The sequence below is a fragment of the Hyperolius riggenbachi genome, chromosome 4 (assembly GCF_040937935.1).
Source record: "Hyperolius riggenbachi isolate aHypRig1 chromosome 4, aHypRig1.pri, whole genome shotgun sequence".
In the NCBI taxonomy this organism is placed as follows: Eukaryota; Metazoa; Chordata; class Amphibia; order Anura; family Hyperoliidae; genus Hyperolius; species Hyperolius riggenbachi.
This window is the reverse complement of record NC_090649.1, coordinates 336351424-336379234: the sequence shown is the minus strand read 5'-3', so window position 1 is coordinate 336379234 and position 27811 is coordinate 336351424. Positions and strand designations below refer to the sequence as shown.

Here is a 27811-nt window from a genome sequence, read left to right as displayed (position 1 = left end):
ACTAGGCACTATACTAGCTATACTGGGACACACTGGGGGGATCACGCGGCCAGCATTTCCTACCCACGGCTTATATGAGGGTCAAACATTTTTTCCAGTTTTTTCAGGTAAAAGTTGGGGGGTCGGCTTATATGCGGGTTGGCTTGCTTGCGAGTATATACAGTACATGGATTTCTGCACAAATCGGTCATAAAATGTGATTTAATCTTCATCTAAGTCACTCACAATAATAGACAATCACAGTCTGCTTAAACTGATACCACACAAATAATTAAATGTTTCCATGTTTTTATTGAACACACCATGTAAACTGTCACAGTGCAGGTGGAAAAAAGTATGTTGACAGCGGAGTGCACAGTCACCTGTCTGCCGACGCACTCCTTCCGGTGTCTTCTCTCCAACCCCGTCAGCTTCCCCCTGACCTAGCATTATGTATGTTTTATGAATATGTGCATACTGTCTGGTCATGAGTCAGGTGACCAGCGAGGATGGAGATAGTCTACATGAAGGAGTGTGCTGGTGTACTTGCTCTGCTACCAACAATCTGCAAAGCCCCAGGGGAGCACTAGATGAAGGGAGACCTGGGGAACCTGTCAGTCAGCCTTGCACTGTGAGGGAGGTGGTTCAAAAGATTTTGAACGGAAGTATATTATTATATTATACAGTAAAGGTGACCATACACTGGCAGATGGCTACCCAATATTACCAATAGATCCCTCTCTGACTGAAATCTGATCAGAGACTGATCTATTACCACCACCCACTGCAATAGATTTTTAATATAGTTACTATGTAACTATATTAAAAATCTATTGCAGTGGGTGGTGGTAATAGATCAGTCTCTGATCAGATTTCAGTCAGAGAGGGATCTATTGGTAATATTGGGTAGCCATCTGCCAGTTTATGGTCACCTTTACTGTACTGTCTTACAGAGGCATAACTGTAAGTGGAGCAGCCCTTGCAACAGCAGGAAGGCCTAGGGCTGTGGGGACCACTTCCTATCCTCCATCTTCCCTCTATAGGGGCCACTCTCCAGAGCAGGTGGTAGGGAACTCTGCAGAACATCCCAAAAACATACAGATAAGTTAATTGGCTTACCCCTAAATTGGCCCAAGACTACAATACATACACTACACGAGACATACATAGACATATGACTATGGTAGGGATTAGATTGTGAGCCCCTCTGACCGGCAGTTCAATGACAAGTCAATATACTCTGTTCAGTGTTGCGGAAGATGGCAGCGCTATATAAACACTAAATAATAATCTGAACACTTATATCTTGGGGGGAGGGGGGGGCTTGCTTGAATTTTGCTAGGGAGCCCTATTATTTATGGTTTCACCTCTTCTGCCTTGCTATATCACATGATATTTTTGTTGTGAAATAAAAAGTTACCAATACGCCATATGCTGACCAACATTGTTCTGGCTATTTGGCTGTCATCAGTGCAAGAATAGATCTTGGGCTAACAGGAATTGAGTCCTCCAGTAGAAGCTTCAGAATTATTTTTGGTTTATTTTATCTACGAAGACATATTCTGGTAGTTCTTCATGGCTTAAAGTGACGCTGTAGTCACAGAGATCTAGAGGCTGCTATTCGTATTTCCTTTTAAACAATGCCAGCTGCTTGGCTGTTGTATGCTAACCTTGGGTAGCCTGTTAGTTAAATAGATAACACTCTTGTCTTGCAGTGTCAGAGTCCAAGGTTCAGTTTCCAATGAAAACACCATCTGCATGAAGTTTAACATTTTTGCTGTGTGTGTGTGTTTCCTCCAGACACTCTGGTTTCCTCTCACCTCTCAAACCACACTATTTTGAGCACCTTTAGGGACATTAAGTGTTCTCTGAAACAATGCAGACAATGTTAGTGCTTTATAAATTCATAATAATAATGTAGTTTATCATCACATGCTCTGTTGATACTGATCACTGCAGTATCTCAAAAATGAAATAAACAAGGCTAAGAGACACTACTAGTGTAATAATAGCTAGACACCAAATAGAGGGAAATACAGGACACTGGGTATTTACAAAAGCATAGTAAGGACCAGGACTCAAACAAACATTGCTTATATCATCTTAGCTTTCTTTATTGCTTTACAAGCAGAGTAACATGCAGAACACTGGCACAACGTTTAGGGGTGATATGCCTCTTTTCAGGTGTGGGCATTAATGGAAGCTACATGCAACATTTGGTTGAGCCCTGTTCCTTACTGCACTGTGGTGGATTTGTTGGGGAGTGGTGGTCTCCTTGTGTCCAGGGACTCCCAGCTGAAGAGTGTGAGGGCCTACAGGAACATTGTACTTTTCGATATTCACAAAAGCGGGTTACCTGAGAGGCAAGCACACATCCAGCAAATGGAGAAAACAAACCTGTCCCCTATACTAAACTTCAGAGAAATACTGTAGTAGGATGTACCACAATATAATGTTAAAATCTGCTTAAAAGGAAAAAAAGTGGTGGTGTTATTAGTAGGCTGAAATGTGTTTGTTTACTGAATGAGAAGCTGTAGAGGGTCTTACCGTATTAGCCATCAGTAAAAGCAAGGAGTTTTGAATCAGGATAATACCATTTATTGGCTTACTTAGAGCTGAATAAACAGTGAGCTTTCGGCTTATAAAAAGCCTTTGTCGGACTTGTCTGACGAAGGCTTTTTATAAGCCAAAAGGTCACTGTTTATTCATCCCTAAGTTAGCCAATAAATGGTATCTTCGTGATTCAAAACTCCTTTCTTTTACTGAATGAGGAACACATTTTATGGATAAACTTCCTACTTTCTCAGGTCAAGAACTTTCGGGGGATTTTTAGATCAGCAGAGCACCTCTTAAGTTGTTTCGCCAAGAGCTACTTTTCCGTTCATGCTGGTCAGGTTTGTTTCAGGGTCACTTAAAATAATTTATCACAAAAATAATAAATAATCCTGTAGTCAATTGCTGCCCCACTGATATATATATATATATATATATATATATATATATATATATATATATATATATATATATATATGTGTGTGTGTGTGTGTGTGTTTGTGAAAGGGGTATGGCAAACACCAGGCAGTGGCATGTCAGGTGTTGGATTGGCTATGCTTGTGCCAAAATCAGGAGTGCCAATTAAACACTGACACCAAGGCTGAACAGAACCTCATTAGTGAGAACAGCAAGTGCTACAGATGGGGTAAAACAGAATAATCTACACCCTTAATGCCAGATAGGGATGTAATGAAGCACCACAGGGTCGCTTCAACAATAGAGGCTCTGCACCACATCCAATTATTATTCTTTTTAACAAGGTATTAAGTAAAATAAGCCTCGCTGCTCACTTCATGGTTCTTTGTAGAAAACATCTGTATTTTTCATTGCTATATAAACATTGTGGGCAAAGTTGGAGTTATACTTAGGAATAATTTAGTTTTAAAAAGTTTTTATTTTGTGACAAGCACAAAGAAAATTGCATATAGAAATCAGAATAATTTCGTTCAATAACATATAAACCCAATTCACAGTCTGTGTCTGTACTGTAGCTTCCTTCTTGTACTAATCAGATGTCTCTGCATTCTCCCTGAACCTGAACTGTGTCTGAATATTAGAAGATCTTGCCAGTTGCATGCTGGATCAGAAAAGCACATTTCTCAGAGAAGGAAGAGGGAGAAAAAAGACTCGGTTCTAAGGAGAGCTGAGAAGCCTGTCATAATTAGTAATCCTGCTGCCACAACCCCATCCATCTTTTCTGGCATGCGTCTGGCTGAATCTTCTATTATTAGCTGCCAGGTGATGTCACAGATTCTGTCAAGAAGCCAATAGGGAATCCCGAGAGGAAGTGGGGAGGGGGTAGGGAGAGGAGAGGTTGAATGGGCTTCCCTGCGTTTGTAAACAAAGATGTCCTCACTCTGACCTCTGTTCATAGCTGAATCAGTGACGTCTTTAGCTTACAATTTCTTCTCACCACTCCCCATCTTTCCACCTCAGCTAGAATTAGGCCAGTAGGTTCATGCTGTGTAAATTATCTTCCCAGCATGTTGTCTGTCTGCAGAAAAATGCACTGTGCTTAACCTGTCATAACCTTTCCATTGTTTACTTTACATTCCCTAAAAGAAAGCAGCCGTAAAAATCACAATTAATGCATAATGAAAAAATAATTTTGCACCTTCAAATAGGTGCAAAAATATTCTGATTTTGAATCCATTAAATATGTAAAAAAAAATCCTATTTGACCTTTCCCTTATACACATTGGTGTTTAGGAAAAGTGATATTGAGAAGCTTTGTGGGTTCCAAGGCCAGGGTACCTTATTCAGCTATGGTAGTACAAAGCCATACTGCTCTTTAGACTGCACACATGTAGGTCATTTTAAAAAGTATTGCATGTACTCTTTGTTTTTTTCAAAGGAAGTAGGATAAATATGTTGCATATTGCTCCTTGGATTACACAAGTTTTGGGTAACAAAACTTCATTTTGTGAGGACTGTAGACAGTATTGAGCTATAGCACAAAAATGTGTGATGTGTCTTACTGACTTCATGATAGATATTACTATTACCACCAGTACAACTCAGTGTGGCGCCTTCTTTTTGCTTTCCTAGGCAGCACAGTGGCTAACACTGGCATAGTGGTTAGCACTCCTGCCTTGCAGTGCTGGGTTCACGGTTTGAATCCCAGTCAGGGCACTGCCTACATGGAGTTTGTATGTTCGCCCAGTTTCTGCATGGATTTCCTCCTGCCCTCCGGTTTCCTCCCACATCCCAAAAACATACAGATAAGTTGCTTCTGTCTAAAATTGGCCGTAGGCTACGATACATACACTACACGATACATACACAAACATATGACTATGGTAGGAATTAAATTGTGAGCCCCTCTGAGGGACATTTAAGTGACAAGACAATATACTCTGTACAGCACCGCAGAAGATGTTAGCGCTCTATAAATACGAAATAATAATAATAACATCATCAATTAAGTAGTTTGTCCAATTACAGTTTTTACATACTTTACTGGATTTGCACCATCTTGGTATCATTTTGTAAGGACAAACGAAGCGTACACATTTTTATCCCCATGAATTAAACCAAAAAAGTGCACTAAAAAAGCAATATTAATAAAATAAATACATTTTTTGACCATATCGACACATCAAAAACTATTTTAAAACGAGATTGCACTTTATTATTACTACTAACAATAATAATAGCACAGTAGTAATGTAATTAGTATTATTATTGCTTGTTGAACTTTTTGTTATTATTTTATTGAACAATTTTCATAAACACTTCACATTCCTGGGTTCTGACAATTTCGTCGTTTTGGCTGTGTTGCTATTGATACAGCAATAACACTTTATTACTTATGCCATCAAAGTGATACAAATATGTTTCTTTTTTTCAGAACAATTTAGGCTTTCTTTTGTTAATATTTTTTCCAACAATTATTAGTCTCATCCCAGTTAAAACAATACCATATATGCCATATTTCATTGCAAATTAAGGTGATTCCGTATACAAAAGGCACTGGATGTAGCCGCTACTAGAATATAACCCTAAACCTATACTGAATATTAATCCCCCTTGATGCCTAACCTTAACCCTCCATGGTGGTGCCTAAAGTTACCCCCCATAGTGGTGCCTAACCTTAATCCCCCCCTTCCACAACTAACCTTAACCCCCCATGGTGGTGCCTAACCCTTAACCACTTCAGGACCACAGTCTTTTCGCCCCTTAAGGACCAGAGCCTTTTTCTCCATTCAGACCACTGCAGCTTTCACGGTTTATTGCTCGGTCATACAACCTACCACCTAAATTAATTTTACCTCCTTTTCTTGTCACTAATACAGCTTTCTTTTGCTGCTATTTGATTGCTGCTGCGAGTTTTAGTTTTTATTATATTCATCAAAAAAGACATGAATTTTGGCAAAAAAATGACTTTTTTAACTTGCTGTGCTGACATTTTTCAAATAAAGTAAAATTTCCTATACATTTGAGCGCGAAAGTTATTCTGCTACATGTCTTTGATAAAAAAAAAACATTCAGTGTATATTTATTGGATTGGGTAAAAGTTATAGCGTTTACAAACTATGGTGCCAAAAGATAATTTTCCCATTTTCAAGCATCTCTGACTTTTCTGCGCACCTGGGGCTAAAATTCCAGGATAGTACAAATACCCCCCAAATGACCCCATTTTGGAAAGAAGACATCCCAAAGTATTCAGTGAGAGGCATGGTGAGTTCATAGAAGATTTTATTTTTTGTCACAAGTTAGCGGAAAATGACACTTTCTGACAAAAAAAAGAAAAAAAAAAGTTTCCATTTCTTCTAACTTGCGACAAAAAAAAATGAAATCTGCCACAGACTCACTATGCTCCTCTCTGAATACCTTGAAGTGTCTACTTTCCAAAATGGGGTCATTTGTGGGGTGTGTTCACTGTCCTGGCATTTTGGGGGGTGCCTAATTGTAAGCACCCCTGTAAAGCCTAAAGATGCTCATTGGACTTTTGGCCCCTTAGCGCAGTTAGGCTGCAAAAAAGTGCCACACATGTGGTATTGCCGTACTCAGGAGAAGTAGTATAATGTGTTTTGGGGTGTATTTTTACACATACCCATGCTGGGTGGGAGAAATATCTCCGTAAATGACAATTGTTTAATTTTTTTTACACACAATTGTCTATTTATAGAGATATTTCTCCCACTCAGCATGGGTATGTGTAAAAATACACCCCAAAACACATTATACTACTTCTCCTGAGTACGGCGATATCACATGTGTGGCACTTTTTTGCACCCTAACTGCGCTAAGGGGCCCAAAGTTCAATGAGTACCTTTAGGATTTCACAGGTCATTTTGAGAAATTTCGTTTCAAGACTACTCCTCACGGTTTAGGGCCCCTAAAATGCCAGGACAGTATAGGAACCCCACAAATTACCCCATTTTAGAAAGAAGACACCCCAAGGTATTCCGTTAGGAGGATGGTGAGTTCATAGAAGATTTTTTTTTTTGTCACAAGTTAGCGGAAATTGATTTTAATTGTTTTTTTTCACAAAGTGTCATTTTCCGCTAACTTGTGACAAAAAAATAAAATCTTCTATGAACTCACCATACTCCTAACGGAATACCTTGGGGTGTCTTCTTTCTAAAATGGGGTCATTTGTGGGGTTCCTATACTGCCCTGGCATTTTAGGGGCCCTAAACCGTGAGGAGTAGTCTTGAAACCAAATGTCGCAAAATGACCTGTGAAATCCTAAAGGTACTCATTGGACTTTGGGCCTCTTAGCGCACTTAGGGTGCAAAAAAGTGCCACACATGTGGTACCGCCGTACTCAGGAGAAGTAGTATAATGTGTTTTGGGGTGTATTTTTACACATACCCATGCTGGGTGGGAGAAATATCTCTGTAAATGACAATTGTTTGATTTTTTTTACACACAATTGTCCATTTACAGAGAGATTTCTCCCACCCAGCATGGGTATGTGTAAAAATACACCCCAAAACACAATATACTACTTCTTCTGAGTACGGCGATACCACATGTGTGACACTTTTTTGCAACCTAGGTGCGCTAAGGGGCCTAACGTCCTATTCACAGGTCATTTTGAGGCATTTGGATTCTAGACTACTGCTCACGGTTTAGGGCCCCTAAAATGCCAGGGCAGTATAGGAACCCCACAAGTGACCCCATTTTAGAAAGAAGACACCCCAAGGTATTCTGTTAGGAGTATGGTGAGTTCATAGAAGATTTTTTTTTTGTCACAAGTTAGCGGAAAATGACACTTTGTGAAAAAAAAAACAATACATATCAATTTCCGCTAACTTGTGACAAAAAATTAAATCTTCTATGAACTCATCATACACCTAACAGAATACCTTGGGTGTCTTCTTTCTAAAATGGGGTCACTTGTGGGGTTCCTATACTGCCCTGGCATTTTAGGGGCCCTAAACCGTGAGGAGTAGTCTTGAACCCAAATGTCTCAAAATGACCTGTGAAATCCTAAAGGTACTCATTGGACTTTGGGCCCCTTAGCACAGTTAGGCTGCAAAAAAGTGTCACACATGTGGTATCGCCGTACTCAGAAGAAGTAGTATAATGTGTTTTGTGGTGTATTTTTACATATAACCATGCTGGGTGGGAGAAATATCTCTGTAAATGACACATTTTTGATTTTTTTTACACACAATTGTCCATTTACAGAGAGATTTCTCCCACCCAGCATGGGTATGTGTAAAAATACACCACAAAACACATTATACTACTTCTCCTGAGTATGGCGATACCACATGTGTGACACTTTTTTGCAGCCTAGGTGCGCTAAGGGGCCCAACGTCCTATTCACAGGTCATTTTGAGGCATTTGTTTTCTAGACTACTCCTCACGGTTTAGGGCCCCTAAAATGCCAGGGCAGTATAGGAACCCCACAAGTGACCCCATTTTAGAAAGAAGACACCCCAAGGTATTCCGTTAGGGGTATGGTGAGTTCATAGAAGATTTTATTTTTTGTCACAAGTTAGTGAAAAATGACACTTTGTGAAAAAAACAATAAAAATCCAATTTCCGCTAACTTTTGACAAAAAATAAAATCTTCTATGAACTCATCATACACCTAACAGAATACCTTGGGGTGTCTTCTTTCTAAAATGGGGTCACTTGTGGGGTTCCTATACTGCCCTGGCATTTTACGGGCCCAAAACTGTGAGTAGTCTGGAAACCAAATTTCTCAAAATGACTGTTCAGGGGTATAAGCATCTGCAAATTTTGATGACAGGTGGTCTATGAGGGGGCAAATTTTGTGGAACCTTTCATAAGCAGGGTGGCCTCTTAGATGACAGGATGTTTTGGGCCTGATCTGATGGATAGGAGTGCTAGGGGGGTGACAGGAGGTGATTGATGGGTGTCTCAGGGGGCGGTTAGAGGGGAAAATAGATGCAATCAATGCACTGGGGAGGTGATCGGAAGGGGGTCTGAGGGGGATCTGAGGGTTTGGCCGAGTGATCAGGAGCCCACACAGGGCAAATTAGGGCCTGATCTGATGGGTAGGTGTGCTAGGGGGTGACAGGAGGTGATTGATGGGTGTCTCAAGGTGTGATTAGAGGGGGGAAATAGATGCAAGCAATGCACTAGCGAGGTGATCAGGGCTGGGGTCTGAGGACGTTCTGAGGTGTGGGCGGGTGATTGGGTGCCCGCAAGGGGCAGATTAGGGTCTAATCTGATGGGTAACCGTGACAGGTGGTGATAGGGGGTGATTGATGGGTAATTAGTGGGTGTTTAGAGGAGAGAAGAGATGTAAACACTGCACTTGGGAGGTGATCTGATGTCGGATCTGCGGGCGATCTATTGGTGTGGGTGGGTGATCAGATTGCCCGCAAGGGGCAGGTTAGGGGCTGATTGATGGGTGGCAGTGACAGGGGGTGATTGATGGGTGGCAGTGACAGGGGGTGATTGATGGGTGGCAGTGACAGGGGGTGATTGATAGGTGATTGACAGGTGATCAGTGGGTTATTACAGGGAATAACAGATGTAAATATTGCACTGGCGAATTGATAAGGGGGGGTCTGAGGGCAATCTGAGCGTGTGGGCGGGTGATTGGGTGCCCGCAAGGGGCAGATTAGGGTCTAATCTGATGGGTAACAGTGACAGGTGGTGATAGGGGGTGATTGATGGGTAATTAGTGGGTGTTTAGAGGAGAGAAGAGAGGTAAACACTGCACTTGGGAGGTGATCTGATGTCGGATCTGCGGGCGATCTATTGGTGTCGGTGGGTGATCAGATTGCCCGCAAGGGGCAGGTTAGGGGCTGATTGATGGGTGGCAGTGACAGGGGGTGATTGATGGGTGGCAGTGACAGGGGGTGATTGATAGGTGATTGACAGGTGATCAGTGGGTTATTACAGGGAATAACAGATGTAAATATTGCACTGGCGAATTGATAAGGGGGGGGTCTGAGGGCAATCTGAGCGTGTGGGCGGGTGATTGGGTGCCCGCAAGGGGCAGATTAGGGTCTAATCTGATGGGTAACAGTGACAGGTGGTGATAGGGGGTGATTGATGGGTAATTAGTGGGTGTTTAGAGGAGAGAAGAGATGTATACACTGCACTTGGGAGGTGATTTGATGTCGGATCTGCGGGCGATCTATTGGTGTGGGTGGGTGATCAGATTGCCCGCAAGGGGCAGGTTAGGGGCTGATTGATGGGTGGCAGTGACAGGGGGTGATTGATGGGTGGCAGTGACAGGGGGTGATTGATAGGTGATTGACAGGTGATCAGTGGGTTATTACAGGGAATAACAGATGTAAATATTGCACTGGCGAATTGATAAGGGGGGGTCTGAGGGCAATCTGAGCGTGTGGGCGGGTGATTGGGTGCCCGCAAGGGGTAGATTAGGGTCTAATCTGATGGGTAACAGTGACAGGTGGTGATAGGGGGTGGTTGATGGGTAATTAGTGGGTGTTTAGAGGAGAGAATAGATGTAAACAATGCATTTGGGAGGTGATCTGATGTCGGATCTGCGGGCGATCTATTGGTGTGGGGGGGTGATCAGATTGCCCGCAAGGGGCAGGTTAGGGGCTGATTGATGGGTGGCAGTGACAGGGGGTGATTGACGGGTGATTGACGGGTGATTGACAGGTGATTGACAGGTGATTGACAGGTGATCAGGGGGGATAGATGCATATAGTACACGGGGGGGGGGGTCTGGGGGGGGGGTCTGGGGAGAATCTGAGGGGTGGGGGGTGATCAGGAGGGGGCAGTGGGCAGGGGGGGGGATAAAAAAAAAAATAGCGTTGACAGATAGTGACAGGGAGTGATTGATGGGTGATTAGGGGGGTGACTGGGTGCAAACAGTGGTCTGGGGGGTGGGCAGGGGGGGGTCTGAGGGGTGCTGTGGGCGATCAGGGGGCAGGGGGGGGGAAATCAGTGTGCTTGGGTGCAGACTAGGGTGGCTGCAGCCTGCCCTGGTGGTCCCTCGGACACTGGGACCACCAGGGCAGGAGGCAGCCAGTATAATAGGCTTTGTATACATTACAAAGCCTATTATACATATGTGCAGCGGCGATCCGGGTGCTAGTAACCCGCCGGCGCTTCCGAACGGCCGGCGGGTTACTACGAGCGGTGGGCGGAGCCAGTCCCCGGCGGCTGATCACGTCACGAATGACGCGATCGCCGCATAGCCACTCCCGCAGCCGCCCCCGCCGATGGGCGTATTGCGGTCGTTTGGGCCCGGACTTTGCCGCCGCCCATCGGCTGGGGGCGGTCCTCAAGTGGTTAAAGTAAACGCCCTAGGGGGTACCCAACTCAGGAGGGGGAAGCCTCTGGATTCTAAAGAGGCTTCCGCCCTCATCCTTCACAATTCTCTTCCACCGCTTGGACTCCCAAACCATAGTACTCCTCGCACAGGTGCAGTAGCTGCATGCCGATTGGGCTACAGCGGAAATAGCCTAGCCAGATCGTCTCAGCTCTACTGCGCAAGCCTGTACCTGCACAGAAGAGTGGACCTGATCGGGTATTTACACTGGAGCACAAGCACGAATCAGCTACTGCACCTGTGTGAGGCACACACTGTTCAGGGTCCAAGCGGTGGAAGTCGTTCGTGAACCTGCAGGGTAGCTGGCGCTGTATTGGGGTTGCTAAGGAGGATGAAGAGGGAAGCTTCAGTTGTATCCAGAAGCTTCTACCTCCCGAAGGTTAGTACCCCACGGGGACACTTTCTTGCACTACAGTTACTCCTTAACCCCCCCATACCTAAATGTAATCCCCCATGGTGGTGCTTAGCCTTAACACCCCCCCCCCCCCATGATGGTGCCTAACCTTAACCTCCCATGGTGGTGCCTAATGTTAAACATGGTATTTAGTGAGATTGTAGTAGCTGCAATTTTTAGAAGCATATAACCGGTATTTAACCACTTAAGGACCACAGGCTTACACCCCTTAGTGACCAGGCTATTTTTAACAATTCAGTGCTCTGCAGCTTTAACAGCTCGCTGCAGAGCCATACAACTTAGAGCACAAATGATTCTCCCACCCTTTTCTGACCACCAACAGAGCTTTCTGGTTGCTGCTGCAGGCTTTTTTTTATTAATTTATTTGTTCTATTTTTTAAAATAAATTTGACTATATATTTTTTCTTCTATCCCCTCCCTGCCCCCGATGGTCAATCAGGGTGCTCCTCTCTCATAGACATCAGCCCATGAGATGTGATCGTGTTTTCAGAGCCACTCCAGGGGACAGCCAAGTGACAGTGCTGTCCCCAGTACAGTGCTGCCATAGTTCACAGCGCTGTACAAAGTAAATAAATGGCCGTTTCTCCTGTATACAGTCTGCCAGCGACGATCGCCGCTGGCAGACTGTTGACAGAGCTCCGATCCATCATTCAAGTGGGGATTTACATGCACCTGTGCTTGATCCCCGCCAATCTCCTCCTCCAGAACTTGACAATTTTCGGCGTTAGGCAGTCCTGGGGGAGCCACTGAGTGGTTAATGTGATCGCTGTAGCCACATTTTATTTTAAAGATATAAAAGGTATTGAGTAAGATCATTGTAGCTGCAATTTTTGAAATATATGATATAATGAATTATATAATTTGGCTTCCAGCAATTGCTGGAGGCCGAATTATTGTGTTTTTTAAGCAACTTCGGCTCCGTCTTCTGATGTAGCTGACGTTACTCACTGAGCGCCGCTGTAAAAGTGATTGCCATTATTGTCTAAGGTGGCACCGGCTGCGCCCAAATCTAGCAGCGCTGAAAAGCACTGCTCCGCCTAGCCAAACGTACCATAGGTTGAACTCTGCGTATGCTGTGTTCCCTCCCTCTCTATGGTGGACTGTGCCATTGCTTTATGTGATTTTACACAGTTTTGTATAAAAGCTGGCTTGTGCGGATGTGCGCTGCTGCTCTACCTCTACACAAACAAATTGTTCCTGAGGTCTGTGCTTGGAAATGTTTCTCATTTTATATCTATGAATACGGGCCAAAGCCATGTTGTACATTGTGAAAATATTATTATTTTTAAATATGCTTCTTTAACCAGTTCAGCCTATCTGGTGGAGTATTCTCGTGCAGATAGGCGCCTCTCAAGTTTTTTTTTTTATGTGTGTGTGTGTGGGGGGGGGGGGGATTTGCATAACAAATGTATAGAAAATAAAGTAATTACTGAAAACCAGTATCATCCACATAAAGCTTAATTTGTGGTGAAAAAAACAAGATATAGATCATTTACGTATGATGAGTAGTGATAAAGTTAATGGCAAATGAATGGGAGGAGTGCTGACAGGGGAAAATTGCTTCCATTCTTGAGGTGAAAACATCTGTAGGCTGAAGCGGTTAAATCTAACTTAAGACTGTATAAATAATGATGATGGCAGTTGGAAACATTGATCTTATTTGATGTTAGGTATTTACAATCTGAATTTTAAGGGCCCAGATGCAATAAACGTTTTCCCATCACTTTTCTGGCCTTATTCTGCGTGAAACATTTTCAACATCAAATTGTGTTGGTAATATGTTGGGCCTAAAGACCTCCTCATCAAAATTTAGAACTGTTTTACTTGCTACATGTTGAAAGAGTAATGAAACATGCCAGGTATGAAAAAGAGATCATGAAAAAGTGATGAGAAGCAAGTTGACTGTATCAGGGTAATTTGAGAATGTTCCTTGGGTTATATACATTATGGGAATTATTAGCATTAACCAATTAAATGTCCTCTTAAACAAACTTTTTTTTTTTTTTTAAATCATGTAGCAAATTCTGGATCTTTCCAAGGACCACATACTCCTCAGTCCACTGGCAGCAATTCTATGGCAGAGATGCCTGGGGATTTGAAGCCTCCAACCCCTGCATCAACACCACATGGTCAGGTCCAGCCAATGCCAAGTGGCAGGTATTTGTTTTTATTACTTTTATAAACTAGGCCTTTTTCAGCTGACACAAATGTTTCACATTTACCATTGCCATATGTTCTGAGGTAGAGTAGTTGTTTGTACAGTTTTTTTCATTTGTTTTTTATATATCCTCATTAGGGCTCTCATCTGTGAAGTCATCATTCTTGCACACTTGTGTAATTTTTTTTCTGTTGGACAGGAACAGTTCAATGAGTGTACAGGATCCTTTCACAGAAGATTCTGGTTTTCCAAAGCACAATTCAGTTTCTTCAAATGTTCCGTACCAACAAGGAATGAATGTGCCAGATATGATGGGTCGGATGCCATATGAGCCCAACAAAGATCCATTCAGTAGTATGAGAAAAGGTTTGTATTTTTTCGGGGTGTTTAAATCTTTATAACTGCTCAAATTATTTTGGAAATGCTACACTGTACACTCCATCTCAGTTACTGTTCATCTGTTGTGATCTACTAAAATGATATTATAAATAAGAATGCTATATGGTAAATGGTAAATAAGAATGCTAAAAATGGTATAATATTTTCCACGTCTGCTACTGTTCCAGTATTGGCTACATTTACAAAGAGTGGTGTAGTCTACAGTGATCTGATGAAATAAATGACTGTAGATAGGTACTATACATACTCAGCACTTTCCTTACTTGTAAACCTGCTTAAGGTAGCCACTAACGATCCAATTTCTAGCAAAAAATCATTTGAGCAATTAGAAATTCTGATCGGATTGGTTGTAAATGATCTCTGTTGATGGGCACAATCGATTACGAATGTTTATAAAAACAATCATCCGATTGAATTTTCGTCTAACCAAAATTTGGATTTTCTTGTTGGCTGTGATTGATAGGAAGCAAAGATTGGTTCGTTGATGGTGTAGTGAACAATTTCACTTCCGATCAGAATTTCTGATCGCCCGAGCAATTTTTCGCTAGAAATTGGATCATTAGTGACCACCTTTATTCATATACATACATATATATATATATATATATATATATATATATATATATATATATATATGTGTATATATGTGTGTATATATATATATATATATATATATATATATGTGTATATATATATATATACATATATGTGTATATATATATATATATATATATATATATATATATATATATATATATATATATATATATATATATATATATATATAGTGTTCTCCCCAGGCTCTTTTAGCCGGGTGCTACCCCCGGCTAGATTTGGTGACCACCCGGCTGTCATTGGCTCACCTTCTCACCTCCTCCTATGCTGTAAGCAGAGTTGCCCTGCATTTTCATCTCGCCCCACCCAGCTGCTATTTCATGCCACCCAGCTGGAAAGAAATTCTGGGGAGAGCACTGTATATACATATATATATATATATATATATATATATATATATATATATATATATATTTATTTATTTTTTTCCATGGTTTTTGCTCTCTTAACCTGGGTGTGTCCTATATTCCGGAGCATCTGATAATAATAATAATACTTGCAGTATTTGTATAGCGCCTTTCTCCTGTCGGACTCAAAGCGCTTACGAGGCAGCCACTAGAGCACACTCAGTAGGCAGTAGCAGTGTTAAGGAGACTTGCCCAAGAAACTCCTTACTGAAATAGGTGCCGGCTTACTGAACAGGAAGAGCCGAGATTTGAACCCAGGTCTCCTGTGTCAGAGGCAGAGCCCTTAACCATTACACTATCCAGCCACTATCCATCCTGATACGGTGGCAAATACGGTGTGTATGTATGTATATATATATATGTATATATATATATATATATATATATATCCTTTTGTATGTTGAAAAAGGAAGTACATATGCAGACAATATGTACCAGATCTGATGCAAATGATAAGGAGATCATTGGGGGAGATCTTTAAAAAACCTGTCTTATTAATTTAGAAGCTTCGTGAACTACATCTTTGTGGGTGATCTGCAAGTAATTAATCTTTCTGTCCAGACAGAACACCAATAAGAGACTACAATTTGCTCATGAACATTAGGTGGAGACCAGAACCAGAAACAATATGCTCTGGGCAGATAAAAAAAAAAAATCTCGGTTTTTTTAGCCATGGTACTAGAAGAAATATCAGGTGAAAACCAAGAAGAGCACTTCAGTAGACAAGCCTAATGCCAATTGTAACCCATGGTCATGTCAAAGTTAGAGTTTGAGTTTGCTTTGCTGCATCAGGACCTGGGCAATTCACCATCATTGAATATCCTATGAATCCTTCATTGTATCAGAGTGTACTTGAGGAAAATGTGAGACGACCATCTGTCTGATGATTGAGCTGAAAGTGGTCTATAAAACATTACAATTACCCTAGGCATATATAAAAATTAAAAATAATTGTGGTTTAATCCAGCGAGGAATGTAAATAAAAAAATAGTGGGTTTAGCTGTGCAATGTCAAAACCTGGACTTAGATTTCATTGAGATGGTGTGAATTGATCTGAATTGCGCTGTGCATGAAACCTCAAAAGCTGCATACTAAAAATTGGAGGATGTGGGGATAATGTCCTTAAGTTATTGCCAGAGTCTGGTAGAAAGTTATAGGAAATGCCTGTTGGAGGTCGTTTTCAAATGAAGAAAAATTTTCATATGTTCACATATGCTGAAAACAAACTCTACATGGGCACATTTACGTTATCAGATGACTAGTTCAAGCATTTCACTGTCTGCAGTTAGTGTACTAATGAAGAGCATAGTTTACCACTGCTGACATTCATTTTGACTAAAATTGTAAAACCAGACAAGGCATTTTCTTGGTGCAAAATTCAACTAACTGACTCATTTTTAACGACATGAATGGAATTAGGCAACCTCATTCACTTTAAAATTCTGTTTTAATCAATGTTATAACATTTGACTAGAGGTAAGAGTGTGTAATCAGCAAGTGCTCAGCAAGTGCTGATTTAGAACACAGATTTCCTAATTTACTTGAGGTGTAACAATCAAAATCTTGTACTTGAATTGCCCAACATCTTTTCATTACGTTTTACAGGGTGGGAGGTGGGGTGTTCATCATATTGATTATAATGGGGGGTTTCTCTAAATTAACTCTGAGATTTGTTCTCATGTCGGGCTTTTTTATTTTTTTCATATATTTTAGCACAGACAGACTTAGGGCTCGATTCAGTAAACGGTGCTAACCCAGTTACCACGCCTAAAGGCTTTGGGCGTGCTAACTAGGGTGCTAAGTAGTTAGCACATACAAACTACTTAGCACTGTAGTTAGCACATGCAAACTTAGCACCATATTTAGCACATGCAAACTACTTAGCACCGTAGTTAGGACATGCAAACTACTACATAGCACCGTGCTAACTAGGGTGCTAAGCTCCATGGTTAGATACCCCTGGTCTTGCTAATTATGATCTTGCAAAAGATAGAATATTTGGAAATTTAAATTCAAACTGAGCTCTATATATTATGTGACGATCATTATATTATTGTTAACAACACCTCTCATCTTCCACAGTGATAATTGATGCTGAAGCTACTGTTGGAAAAGTTAGGAGGCGCACTGCTACACTGCATATTCTGTCATATGTTTCTTTTCTTTGTTGAATAAACACTGATTTTTTTTTTTTTAAATACTAAGGTGCTAAGTAGTTTACATGTGCTAACAATGGTGCTAAGTAGTTTACATGTGCTAACTGCGGTGCTAAGTAGTTTACATGTGCTAACTACGGTGCTAAGTAGTTTGCATGTGCTAACTACTTAGCATGTGCAAAGCATGTTAGCACATGCAAAGCAGCTTTTCAATGGTGTGCTAACACTTAGCACCCTCTTCTGAATCAAGCCCTTAGAGTGTAAACGTATCACACATTACTGTGCATTGAATATTAAGGGGTTATTCATTACAAACTTAGGACAATCACAGAAGTACATACATCAGTGCATTCCATGGATTACTGGCAAATTCCATTGGTGCGAACCTTGCTGACTCCATAAAGTTGAGACAGTAGAAGAGGTGGTTGCAGTGCCTGGAAATCACAAGCCAGCTGCTCTGCTAGGGCAGAGCAGTTTCTCACTCAGCATTCTGTACTTTGTACAGTTTGAGTGGGCAGAAGCATGGAACTTGGTAAAGTCTTGGCTGGCAGGTAGCTTAAACTTGGTACAGTCTTTTTTTTTTTTTAAAACAATTTTTATTTGAGTTTTAGGAAAAAAAGAAATAAAATCTAATACAACGATAGTAACCCACCTCCCTCCCTCCCCTGGTTACACTGTCATCCAATCATCACAAAGTTCTTAGAGTTATGGGTTTCGGTAAGAGGACTGTGTGTTAATTTTGCCCCACAACCTTGAGTTGGCCCAAAGTTCCACCTATATCCTTGAGACAGTACCAGGAAGTTAATATAAAGTCACTCATTAGAGCTGTTATTTGTTGGGGGGTAAATTGTCGTAGTATAAAGTTCCTCCAAGTTTTGAAGAAATTTCTAGTTTTCAGTTGGCTTGAAGGGTGTTTAATCGCTCCATATTAAAGGTAAGAAGTTCTTTTTTTAAAGTGGAGATATCCGGGAGAGTAGGTTCCAACCATTTATGTAGAATAGTCCTTCTTGCTGCTATCATGATGATATGGTACAAGATAGATGGGGGACTATTGGTAGAACTTGTTGGAGAACTATAATAGTTGAAAAGCAGTAGCATGCATGACTTTGTCAAATTTTTTTTACACACCTTATTTGCATACTTAGTCACTTTATCCCAGAAGACTTGGGTTTTTGGGCGGCAGGACCACATACAATGAAAGAGATTAGCATTTTTAAATGCACATTTTGGGCATTGGGGGTTATACCCAGGAGGTGGCACCCTGTATTTGATATTGAAGGCATATTTGCCTCTATGGATAAACAAAAGGTGAGAAGCTCTCCACTTTTTGTCTTTGATTACATTTCTAACTACCATGTTTCCTTCTAAAGTTTGGTCCCCTACATTTTGTTTCTGCAGGATCTCATCCCATTTTCTCATTGCATTAGTGGCTATCTTTTGGCTATCTAGCTCTCTGATTGCCAAATAAAAGTCAGCCAGAGATCTATCAGAGAGTCCCAGCTTCAAAATGGAGTAAAATATTGTGGACAGAATAACAGAAGTCTGCAAATGAAGGTTTCTTGCTACCATTGAGCGGATTTGGGTGTAGGGTAGGAAATCCCCGGAATGGAGCATATAGTTTTCTTTTAATTCGCCAAAAGATAACCACTTGCCTTCCTGTATGTTAAACATGTTTCCGAGACTTTTAAGACCCCTGTTGTGCCATCTAGCAAAATATGTTTGTTGAATGCTAGAAGGAAAATTAGGGTTTCCCCAAAGTGGGAGATATTTCGAAAATTTGTGGGGAAGTTGGCATTTTTTCCTGACTGCCTTCCAGGAAGCAGCAGTATCTCTAAAATTTATATTGTTTCTTAACCTAGGGGGGAGGTTTTTTACTGTAGCATGGAGAATTCCTGTTAGAGACCAAGGGGGTGCCTGTTCTTGCTCAAGTTTAGTGTTGGAGTAGTGTTCGCTTAACATTACTCAGTCATGTGAGTGATGAAGCGTTGATGCTAAATTATAATCTTTTATGGAGGGAAGGTTTAGACCTCCTAAGTGTTTTGGAAGAGATAGTTTAATCCTGGCTATTCTGGATTTTTTGCTGTGCCAAATAAATTTGGTCCAGGCTGCGTTAAGGTCATTGATGTCTTTATGTTTCAGGAGAAGTGGGAGCGTCTGGAGGGGATATAATAGTTTGCCCATGGACACCATCTTTAATAAGGCCACCCATCCAGCAAAACCCAAAGGGAGATTATGCCACTTTTCTAGTTGAGACTTGATGTTACAAATTAATGGGGTGTAATTTAACTTGGTACAGTCTTCATGGTCAACAAGCTTAAACTTGGCAGAGGCTGACTAAGCAACTGGCTTAGACTTGGCATAGTCTGGCTGGGCACCAGGCTAAAATTTGCCCGAGCCTATCAGGGGAACAGGCTGGAAGTTGTCTTGGCATTAAGCTTGATCTTGGCTGAGTCTGATGGAGAAAATAGGAAAAAAACAATATATGGTCCAGCTGGACAGCAGGCAGAGCCTTGGTGGAGACTGGCTAGGCTGTAGGCTGGAACTTGGGATTGGCTGGTTGGATAGCAGGCTAACCTTTTTTAGATTTTGATAGGGGCAGTTGCTGATATTGCTGAAGGCAGGGTGGCTGCTGGTATTGCTAGAGTCAGGGTGTCTGTTGGTGATACTGAGAGGAAGGCATTAGGCAACTGCTGGCATTGCTGGAGGCAAGACATCTGCTGCTGTTGCTGGAAGTGGGTAGCTGTAGGTGATGCTGGAAGCAGGTAAAAACAAAACTAAGCTCTCACACATCAATACTTACTCACTAGGCTGTTCAGAAAAAAAAACCACTGCAGACAATATGTGATCCTCCATTAGACAGGCTACCCACTAGATGTTGCTCTTTTCCTTACTAATGCCTAACCGAAACCACCCACTTAGAAATAACGCCTCCTTAATATCAGTTTCTTTCCCCCACACACACCTTGAGGCAGGGGTCACACTTGTCTTTCAGTTTACTACACTTTTCACTTTAAAATTAATGAGGGCAAAATGGACACACCAGTGGGCCAACACTTCTGTGAACCAGGACATAGCATGCAAGATCTCAAAGTACTTATTGTTAAGGGTAACTTCAAAAATGAACAAGCAAGAAAGATTTCAAATTTATGAAAATGTTTAAGACATTAACAGAAGGTTTAAATTGTGGAATGGGATTCATGACTCCTTATGTAACATGATTGACTTGACTTCACTATCTTCAGAAACCTGCTAGATTTCATGTTTGCTTGCATGAGCTCACTGGCTCCAGCCTGCTGATCACCTGACATCTAACTGCTAAACAGCAACCAGCAAAACTGCCATCTTCGTGTTTACTATATACCTGCATCAGTGTTTTACTACAGCTTACATTTGGGAATATGCCTGAAGAAGGGGACTAAATCCCAGAAAGCTTGCATAATTTAACTTTATCAGTTAGCCATTAAAAGGTATTACTTTTACAAGACTTTGGTTGTTTTTTCTACCTACATAATTTGTTTGGCTAACACAGTACAGAAACATTTTTACTACTACACTTTTCAGAAAACTTAAAGAGAAACTCCAACCTAGAATTGAACTTTATCCCAATCAGTAGCTGATACCCCCTTTTACATGAGAAATATAATGATTTTCACAAACAGACCATCAGGGGGCGCTGTATGACTGATTTTGTGCTGAAACCCATCCCACAAGAAGCTCTGAGTACCGCGGTACTCTGGGCAAACTGCCACAATGTAACAATGTTCACAGACAGGAATTAGCTGTTTATAGCTGTCTCTAATAGCCAAAACAGCTAGGAGCAGCTACATAACCTGCCCACAGTAAAAATGTCACCATGTAATACATGTCAGAATGTGAATCTGGGAGAGGAAATATTTTACAATGAGCAAACACTGACTAAATGATTTATCCATAATTATGGTAAAAAAAGAAGCACTTTTTTTACTACATTATTTTCACTGGAGTTCCTCTTTAAAGACAAGTGTGACCCCTGCCTTAGAGCAGCTAATGTAATTTATAGAGAAAACTAACAAATTGAGCAAAATGTAATTTTTTTTCTGCGTGTGATATCTGCATTAAAGTGTGACCTAGCCCATTGATTAACATGAGTTCTCAGTTGAAATCAGTTTTTCAGTGCAGAAAATGCACAGGAAAGCTGACAAGTGTGACCCCTGCCTAAAGGCAATCTTAACTGAACTAAAGTAGTTCAGTTTAGCTTACCTGGGGCTTTTTTCCAGCCTCCTGTAGTGCATCAGGTCCCTCACTGTCTTCCAGGTCCGATCCATTCTTCAGCTATGTCTTTTCAAAAAGCTAACCAACTGAGCACTGTTGCGGGCTACTGCGCAAGCACAGCTCCTTGATCATTCTTACACTGGTACAGTACCTTCATACACTTTATATTGCAATAGCACTTTTCAAAATGCCAGCAATTGAAAGCGCTGCTGAAATCACTAGTAAAATGCTCCAGTGTGAATGGGAACTTAGAGTATTTGGACAGGAGCCGCTGTGAGAGAGATTAGAAAATCAATCAGGTGCTAAATAGTCTGGCTTGCATGCACATTTATTATACACTGCATGGAGCTTGAAATTGGGCCAGACAAATGCACTTCATGTTATTTTTGATTTACCCAATTCCAAAATATATGCAGTTTGCTGGTAGGAGAACACATGCAGAAGCATGTGATCAATTTGACTTACAAGGCTTTGATTTGCTTGTCACAGTAACAGTAGTGTATTGCTTATGTTTCCTGTGTGGGTTAAAGCAGGAAATGGTGACAAGTGTCTTAATTTTTTTAAAGAGATTCCAAGGTGTGAGACCAATGGAGGCTGCCATATTTATTTCCTTTTAACCTATTTTGGTTCCTGGACGTAGAAACTACATCCAGGAACCATGCGCGCTACCGCGCGCTCCCGCAGGCGATTGCGCGCGTGCACGCAAGCTCCCGGCCCGCGGTTCGTTAGCCAGGCAATCAGTGAATTGGGCTATGGAGCCCGATCACTGATTCCTCTTCTCTCCCCCGCTGAAAAAGCGACAGCTTCTCTCGGAAGCTGCGCCTTTTCTGGCTGTTACCTCCCCCATGCGTCGCTCTAAGCGCGTGTTACGCTTAGAGTGACGTCATGTAAACAAACTCATGGCTGCCATCTTGTGGCCAAAAAGTAATACTACAACTAAAAGTTAAAAAAAATGAAAATAAACATACATTTACATTATAAACATATTGTTTACCTCCCACCCTCCCAAAACTACCCAAATAAAATGTTTAATATAAAAAAAATGTAAATATTTACCTAAGGGTCTAAACTTCTTAAATATCAATGTAAAGATGAAATATTTCTATATTTTTATTATTTTAAACTTGTAAATAGTGATAGATGCAAAACAGAAAAAATGCACCTTTATTTCCAAATAAAATATTGTCGCCATACATTGTGATAGGGACATAATTTTAACGGTGTAATAACCGGGACATATGGGCAAATACAATACGTGAGTTTTAATTATGTAGGCATGTATTATTTTAAAACTATAATGGCTGAAAACTGAGAAATAATCAATTTTTTCCGTTATTTTCTTATTCTTCCTGTTAAAATGCATTTACAGTAAAGTAGCTCTTAGCAAAATGTACCCCCCAAAGAAACCCTAATTGGTGGCGGAAAAAACAAGATATAGATCAATTCATTGTGATAAGTAGTGATAAAGTTATAGGCTAATGAATGGGAGGTGAACATTTCTCAAGTGAAAACGACGGAACGCGAATGGGTTAAACAATACCAGTTGCCTAGCACGCCTGCTGATTCTTCTGGTCAGTAGGATCTAAATTATACCACTGAAACAAGCATGCAGCTAATCTTGTCATTTGACATCTGATCTGCATGCTTGTTCAGGGTCTATGGCTTAAAGTATTAGAAGCAGAGGGTCAGCAGGACAGCCAGGCAATGTGCATTATTTAAGGCAATAAACATGTCAGCCTCCATATCCCACTCACCTCAGGTTCCCTTTAATAAGCATAAGTAATAAGTAAGGGACCGTGCAGGACCAGGTCAGCAAGGCCTGCAGAAACGCATGTACACAAGGAAGGTCCGCACCAGTCCACTACAGTTCCTCATTTATTGTTTGGACATATCCAAAATTAAAATGCATCATAACATATCTCAAGCTAACATGTTTCGGACTCTTTCAGTCCTTAATCACAGCTATCCAAAGCATGTTAGCTTGAGATATGTTATGATGACGTTTTAATTTTGGATATGTCCAAACAATAAATGAAGAACTGTAGTGGACTGGTGCAGACCTTCCTTGTGTATATACATGCCTGTGCTGTAAATCCCAGATGTTTCAATATTTCATATTTTGAATCATTGGGGATTGTGTTTATACACCTTACAATAAACCGGTGAGTCCGTAAAAGGATAGATACTGTACCTTGGGGAGGGGTAAGCCTCCCCTATCAACACTAACCTACTCCTTTCAACCCCTAACACTAACCTTTCCCTCTCCACTCCTAATACTAACTTCCCCCTTCCATCAAGACTCGGCCATATTCTAGCCAAAACCTGTTCCTCACACTAAGATGTAGCTACCGCCGCTATGTGAGTTTGGCCACAGTGTAGCCAAACTTATTACTGAGCCTTTCACCCTTTGTACACTGTATCCAAACTAATTCATGCTCCATCCCCGCTGCTTTCCCTGGCTTTCTGTGCACTCAGCTGTGTCAAAGCTGATCGTCTGCACCAAAATGAAACCACCTGGCGCCCCATAGCCACAAATGTACAATATGGTCTATGAGGAAGACGTGTAATGTCAGGCACCGGTTCATAGAAATGAACTGCTTTGCTTGTGGCAACCTAGGTTCTGGCATGGCAGGAATAATGTAATCTGGGCAGCAGGATGTGCATCAAGCGTGGTAGCAATAGATCTGATATTTGGTTAATGGCAGCATTCATACGCTTAGAGAGGAGTTCTACTGTGACCAGGCAGAGAGCACACATAAGCTGAGGTTGAAGTGTCTTTGTAGTGAGAGGGAAATTGATACAGCGATAATTATTTCATCTTAACTAATTCCAATGGTCTAGCTGTTCTGCGGATCCTTTGTCCCTGCAGCTTTAAGCTGCAGAGCCTGAACAAATTTGCAGATCAGGTGCTCCGACTAAAATTTGACCCCATATCTAAATGCTTGTTTCAGGTGTATGATTTAGTAACTACTGAGGCCCAAAACATCAGCAGGACAGACAGGCAATTGGCATTCTTTAAAATGAGATACAGTATATATGCATCCACCATATCCCTTTCACTGCAGGACCAGTTTAGACTAAGCCCGAGCTGAAAAACAAAGCTAAAAACAGATACAGTAAAACTCACATTATCCAGGCACCAATGGGGATTGGCTGATGCCAGAGATGTGTAGTTTCTGGTTGCTTGTCAAAGATAAAATACAGTAATTTAAAATAAATTAGGCCAAAAAACAGACTTAAAGCAGTATAAAACCCTGACATAATAATCAATAAAAACATGTTTTCCTACTTTTTATATGCCATACGGTTATCATATTTGTATTTGTGCATAAGTATTTTTATTCATTTAGAAGTTACAAGTTCCCAAAAGTACAGTTTTTTGCTTTGAGAGCTGACCTTGCATTTTATTCATAACTGGTTTTATTTATTATGTATTGAAGGCAGAAATGCTTTGAGTGTCTGTCTGTGTCCCGGAGCTTCTGCGCAGTCAGAGAATGTGTCACACTCCTCACTTGATACAATTAAGTAAACACAACATAACATTATCTAAACTTCGGAAGCGTCCAGATTTCTCTGCACTGAACTGTCAAGTCCTGTGTGTAACCCTTTGAATGATGTTCTAGTAAAAAAAATGCTGGTTGTATATAATATGCTGTAAAAAAAAGTTTTAGAGCAAAGAAGAAATGCTGGGTTTCATTCCGCTTTAATCCAATGTAACAGAGGTTTTTTACTATATAAAGAAGTGTAAACATAGATTTATGCATCCTGCAAGGCCAGAATTTTTTTCCTGGTTGCTTGAGACTTCTAGTTAACTGAGTTTTAAATAACAGGGATTTTACTGTACTTATCTAAGAAGAGGGGAGCCACTGCCTGTTCTGTATTACAGTGGAACCTTGGTTTGCAAGCATAATTTGTTCCGGAAACACGCTTGTGATCCAAAGCACTCTTATATCAAAGCAAATTTCCCCATAAGGAGTAATGTAAATTCAAGTGATTCGTTCCACAAGCCAAAAACAACTATAGAAAACTACTTAATACAAAGTAGTTTACTGTATAAAATAAAGATGTAAACAACACTTTCACTATAACTACCATAATCATGGTAACCACCACAATCTGATGGCACCAATCTTTCTATTTTGTGTGGCTTTAACAAGGAACTTAGCCAATGACTGCTGTTGCTGTTGATTAGTTTTGAGGTTTTCACAGAATTGTGGCATTGTACTGTCCCTACACTCAGATTAAGTACAATCCCGCAGCGTCAAGGAAAGAAGAACCATCGGCTCAGTTGTAATGATGTGAAATGTGTAAACTTTTTTGCTTGCATATTAAGACGTTGCTTGTATATATTTTTTTCACAAAAATGTTTTGTTTGTATTTTCAAGCGCTCTCAAACCAAGTTACTCTCAATCCAAGGTTTTACTGTATTTTGTTACTAATGTATTTACTAAATCTTGGATTTCAAGAAGATGCTTTTTTTTAATTCAATCTGTTGTCATTCTTTAGCTTGTTGTCAGAAGATTGCATAATTCCAACTGGCCTGGTTAAAGTCTGGTTATTAAGATGCTTTATAGACAAGGGAAAAATACAAAAATATATATTTTATTTGTACTTTATTATACTTTTTTTTTAGTGCCTGGAAGTGGTGAATCGTTTATGCCACCTAGCCAGATACCAAACAGCAGCATGCCAGATATGTACAACCAGAATGCCTCTGGGGTGATGTCCAATATGAGTGTGAGTCAGCGCCAACAATTTCCATATGGACCTGGAGGCTATGAAAGAAGGTTGGTATGATGTTGCCTATATAAATGATATTTCTTCGCAGTAATATTTATTGTCCTTTAGTGCTGCAAATGTAATGACACTACTCCTGTAAAATCCTCCTATCAAAACATAGACAATTTAAACTGAATATATAATGAGAAAATAAATAATTAGAGGTTGGCTGCAATGAAAACTGTTTGTCAAATTATAGTTTCAGAGATACAGGTTGTTAAAAAAAAGACTGGCCACACTTGTTCCATGTCACAGGCCTACCTTCTTTTTGATTCATAGTGAGATGGGAGTCTTCACTTACATGCAAGGAAACTCTGGGGCTGATGGTATTATATTTTCAGCAATTTTTTTTTCTACAAACTAGGGTGACTAACTGGCTTTTACACACACTTTCCACAGAAAATAACCTCTAGCTATGTATTGCCCCTATGTGTGTCTGGTGTGATTTAAAATGTGTTATTGTATATATAAATGATTGTTATTTTTTTTATAAATGATATGCAGAAATGCAGAAACAAAAGTGCTGGACAGCATACATTTTTCAAAGTGTACAGAAAAAAGTGCTGGACTGGATACCACGGGCGCTCAAATTACCCCCAATGCTGATATTTCAATAGCCGCCTATGGCAGCGCCCAAACCTCCGGCGCTTGCGGGCGCCCAAATTGCCTAATTCAGTGAATAGAGCTTGATGCCCCAGAATGCAGGTTAGCATGTTTATACAGAAGAATTAGCCACCTGTGAGAGATGGGAATGGGGAATGATCAGTATAGCTTAGAAGAGGCACATATGCTGGATATACTGCATAGGAGCAAGGGATTTTCCAAACCTGCACACTTCACCCCACACAGTTGACTCATCCAAGTGTATGCCCAACAGATGGGTGAGATTTTGTGGTAATCACTATGATTGCACTGCATGCCACAGGAAATGTCCAGCAACTGATAGAGTATAATTTCTCAGAAGCTGTAAGGACTCTAGTGGTTCGAAATCTGTATGCACAGTTAAATGTTTGAATCTGAGAGGGTCAATTCCAAAACTACCACTTATGCATGTGACTGCTTTCATAATGTGCCTTTTTCTGCACTTTGCTTGTGATACAATCCTGCATATAATTGAGTTTATTGTAGAGGTGAGCACTTATACATCTAAAACTTTTTTTTGTGTGTGTGGTTGAATCAGATCTCGTGTTTTTTCAAAGTGTCATATCATGTGTTTATAAAGTTTACATCACTACATCATTTTCACATGTTAGTGAATCAAGCCCTTAAAGCGGATCCAAGATGAAAAACTAACTATAACAAGTAACTTGTCTATATATCTTATCTAAAGTTTAGATAGTTTACACAGCATAT

At 40.7% G+C, this 27811-nt stretch overlaps 1 protein-coding gene across 4 annotated transcripts in view; it reads left to right on the top strand.

Moving 5' to 3' along the window:
* Positions 1–27811, top strand: part of ARID1B (AT-rich interaction domain 1B) — a 703333-nt gene that overhangs the window by 656421 nt on the left and 19101 nt on the right. For all 4 annotated transcript variants that reach the window (XM_068231874.1, XM_068231873.1, XM_068231875.1 and 1 more), the window contains 3 exons: positions 13712–13850; positions 14051–14217; positions 26313–26466. In XM_068231874.1, coding sequence (XP_068087975.1) covers positions 13712–13850; positions 14051–14217; positions 26313–26466 — 460 coding nt within the window. The remainder of the gene's footprint in view (positions 1–13711; positions 13851–14050; positions 14218–26312; positions 26467–27811) is intronic.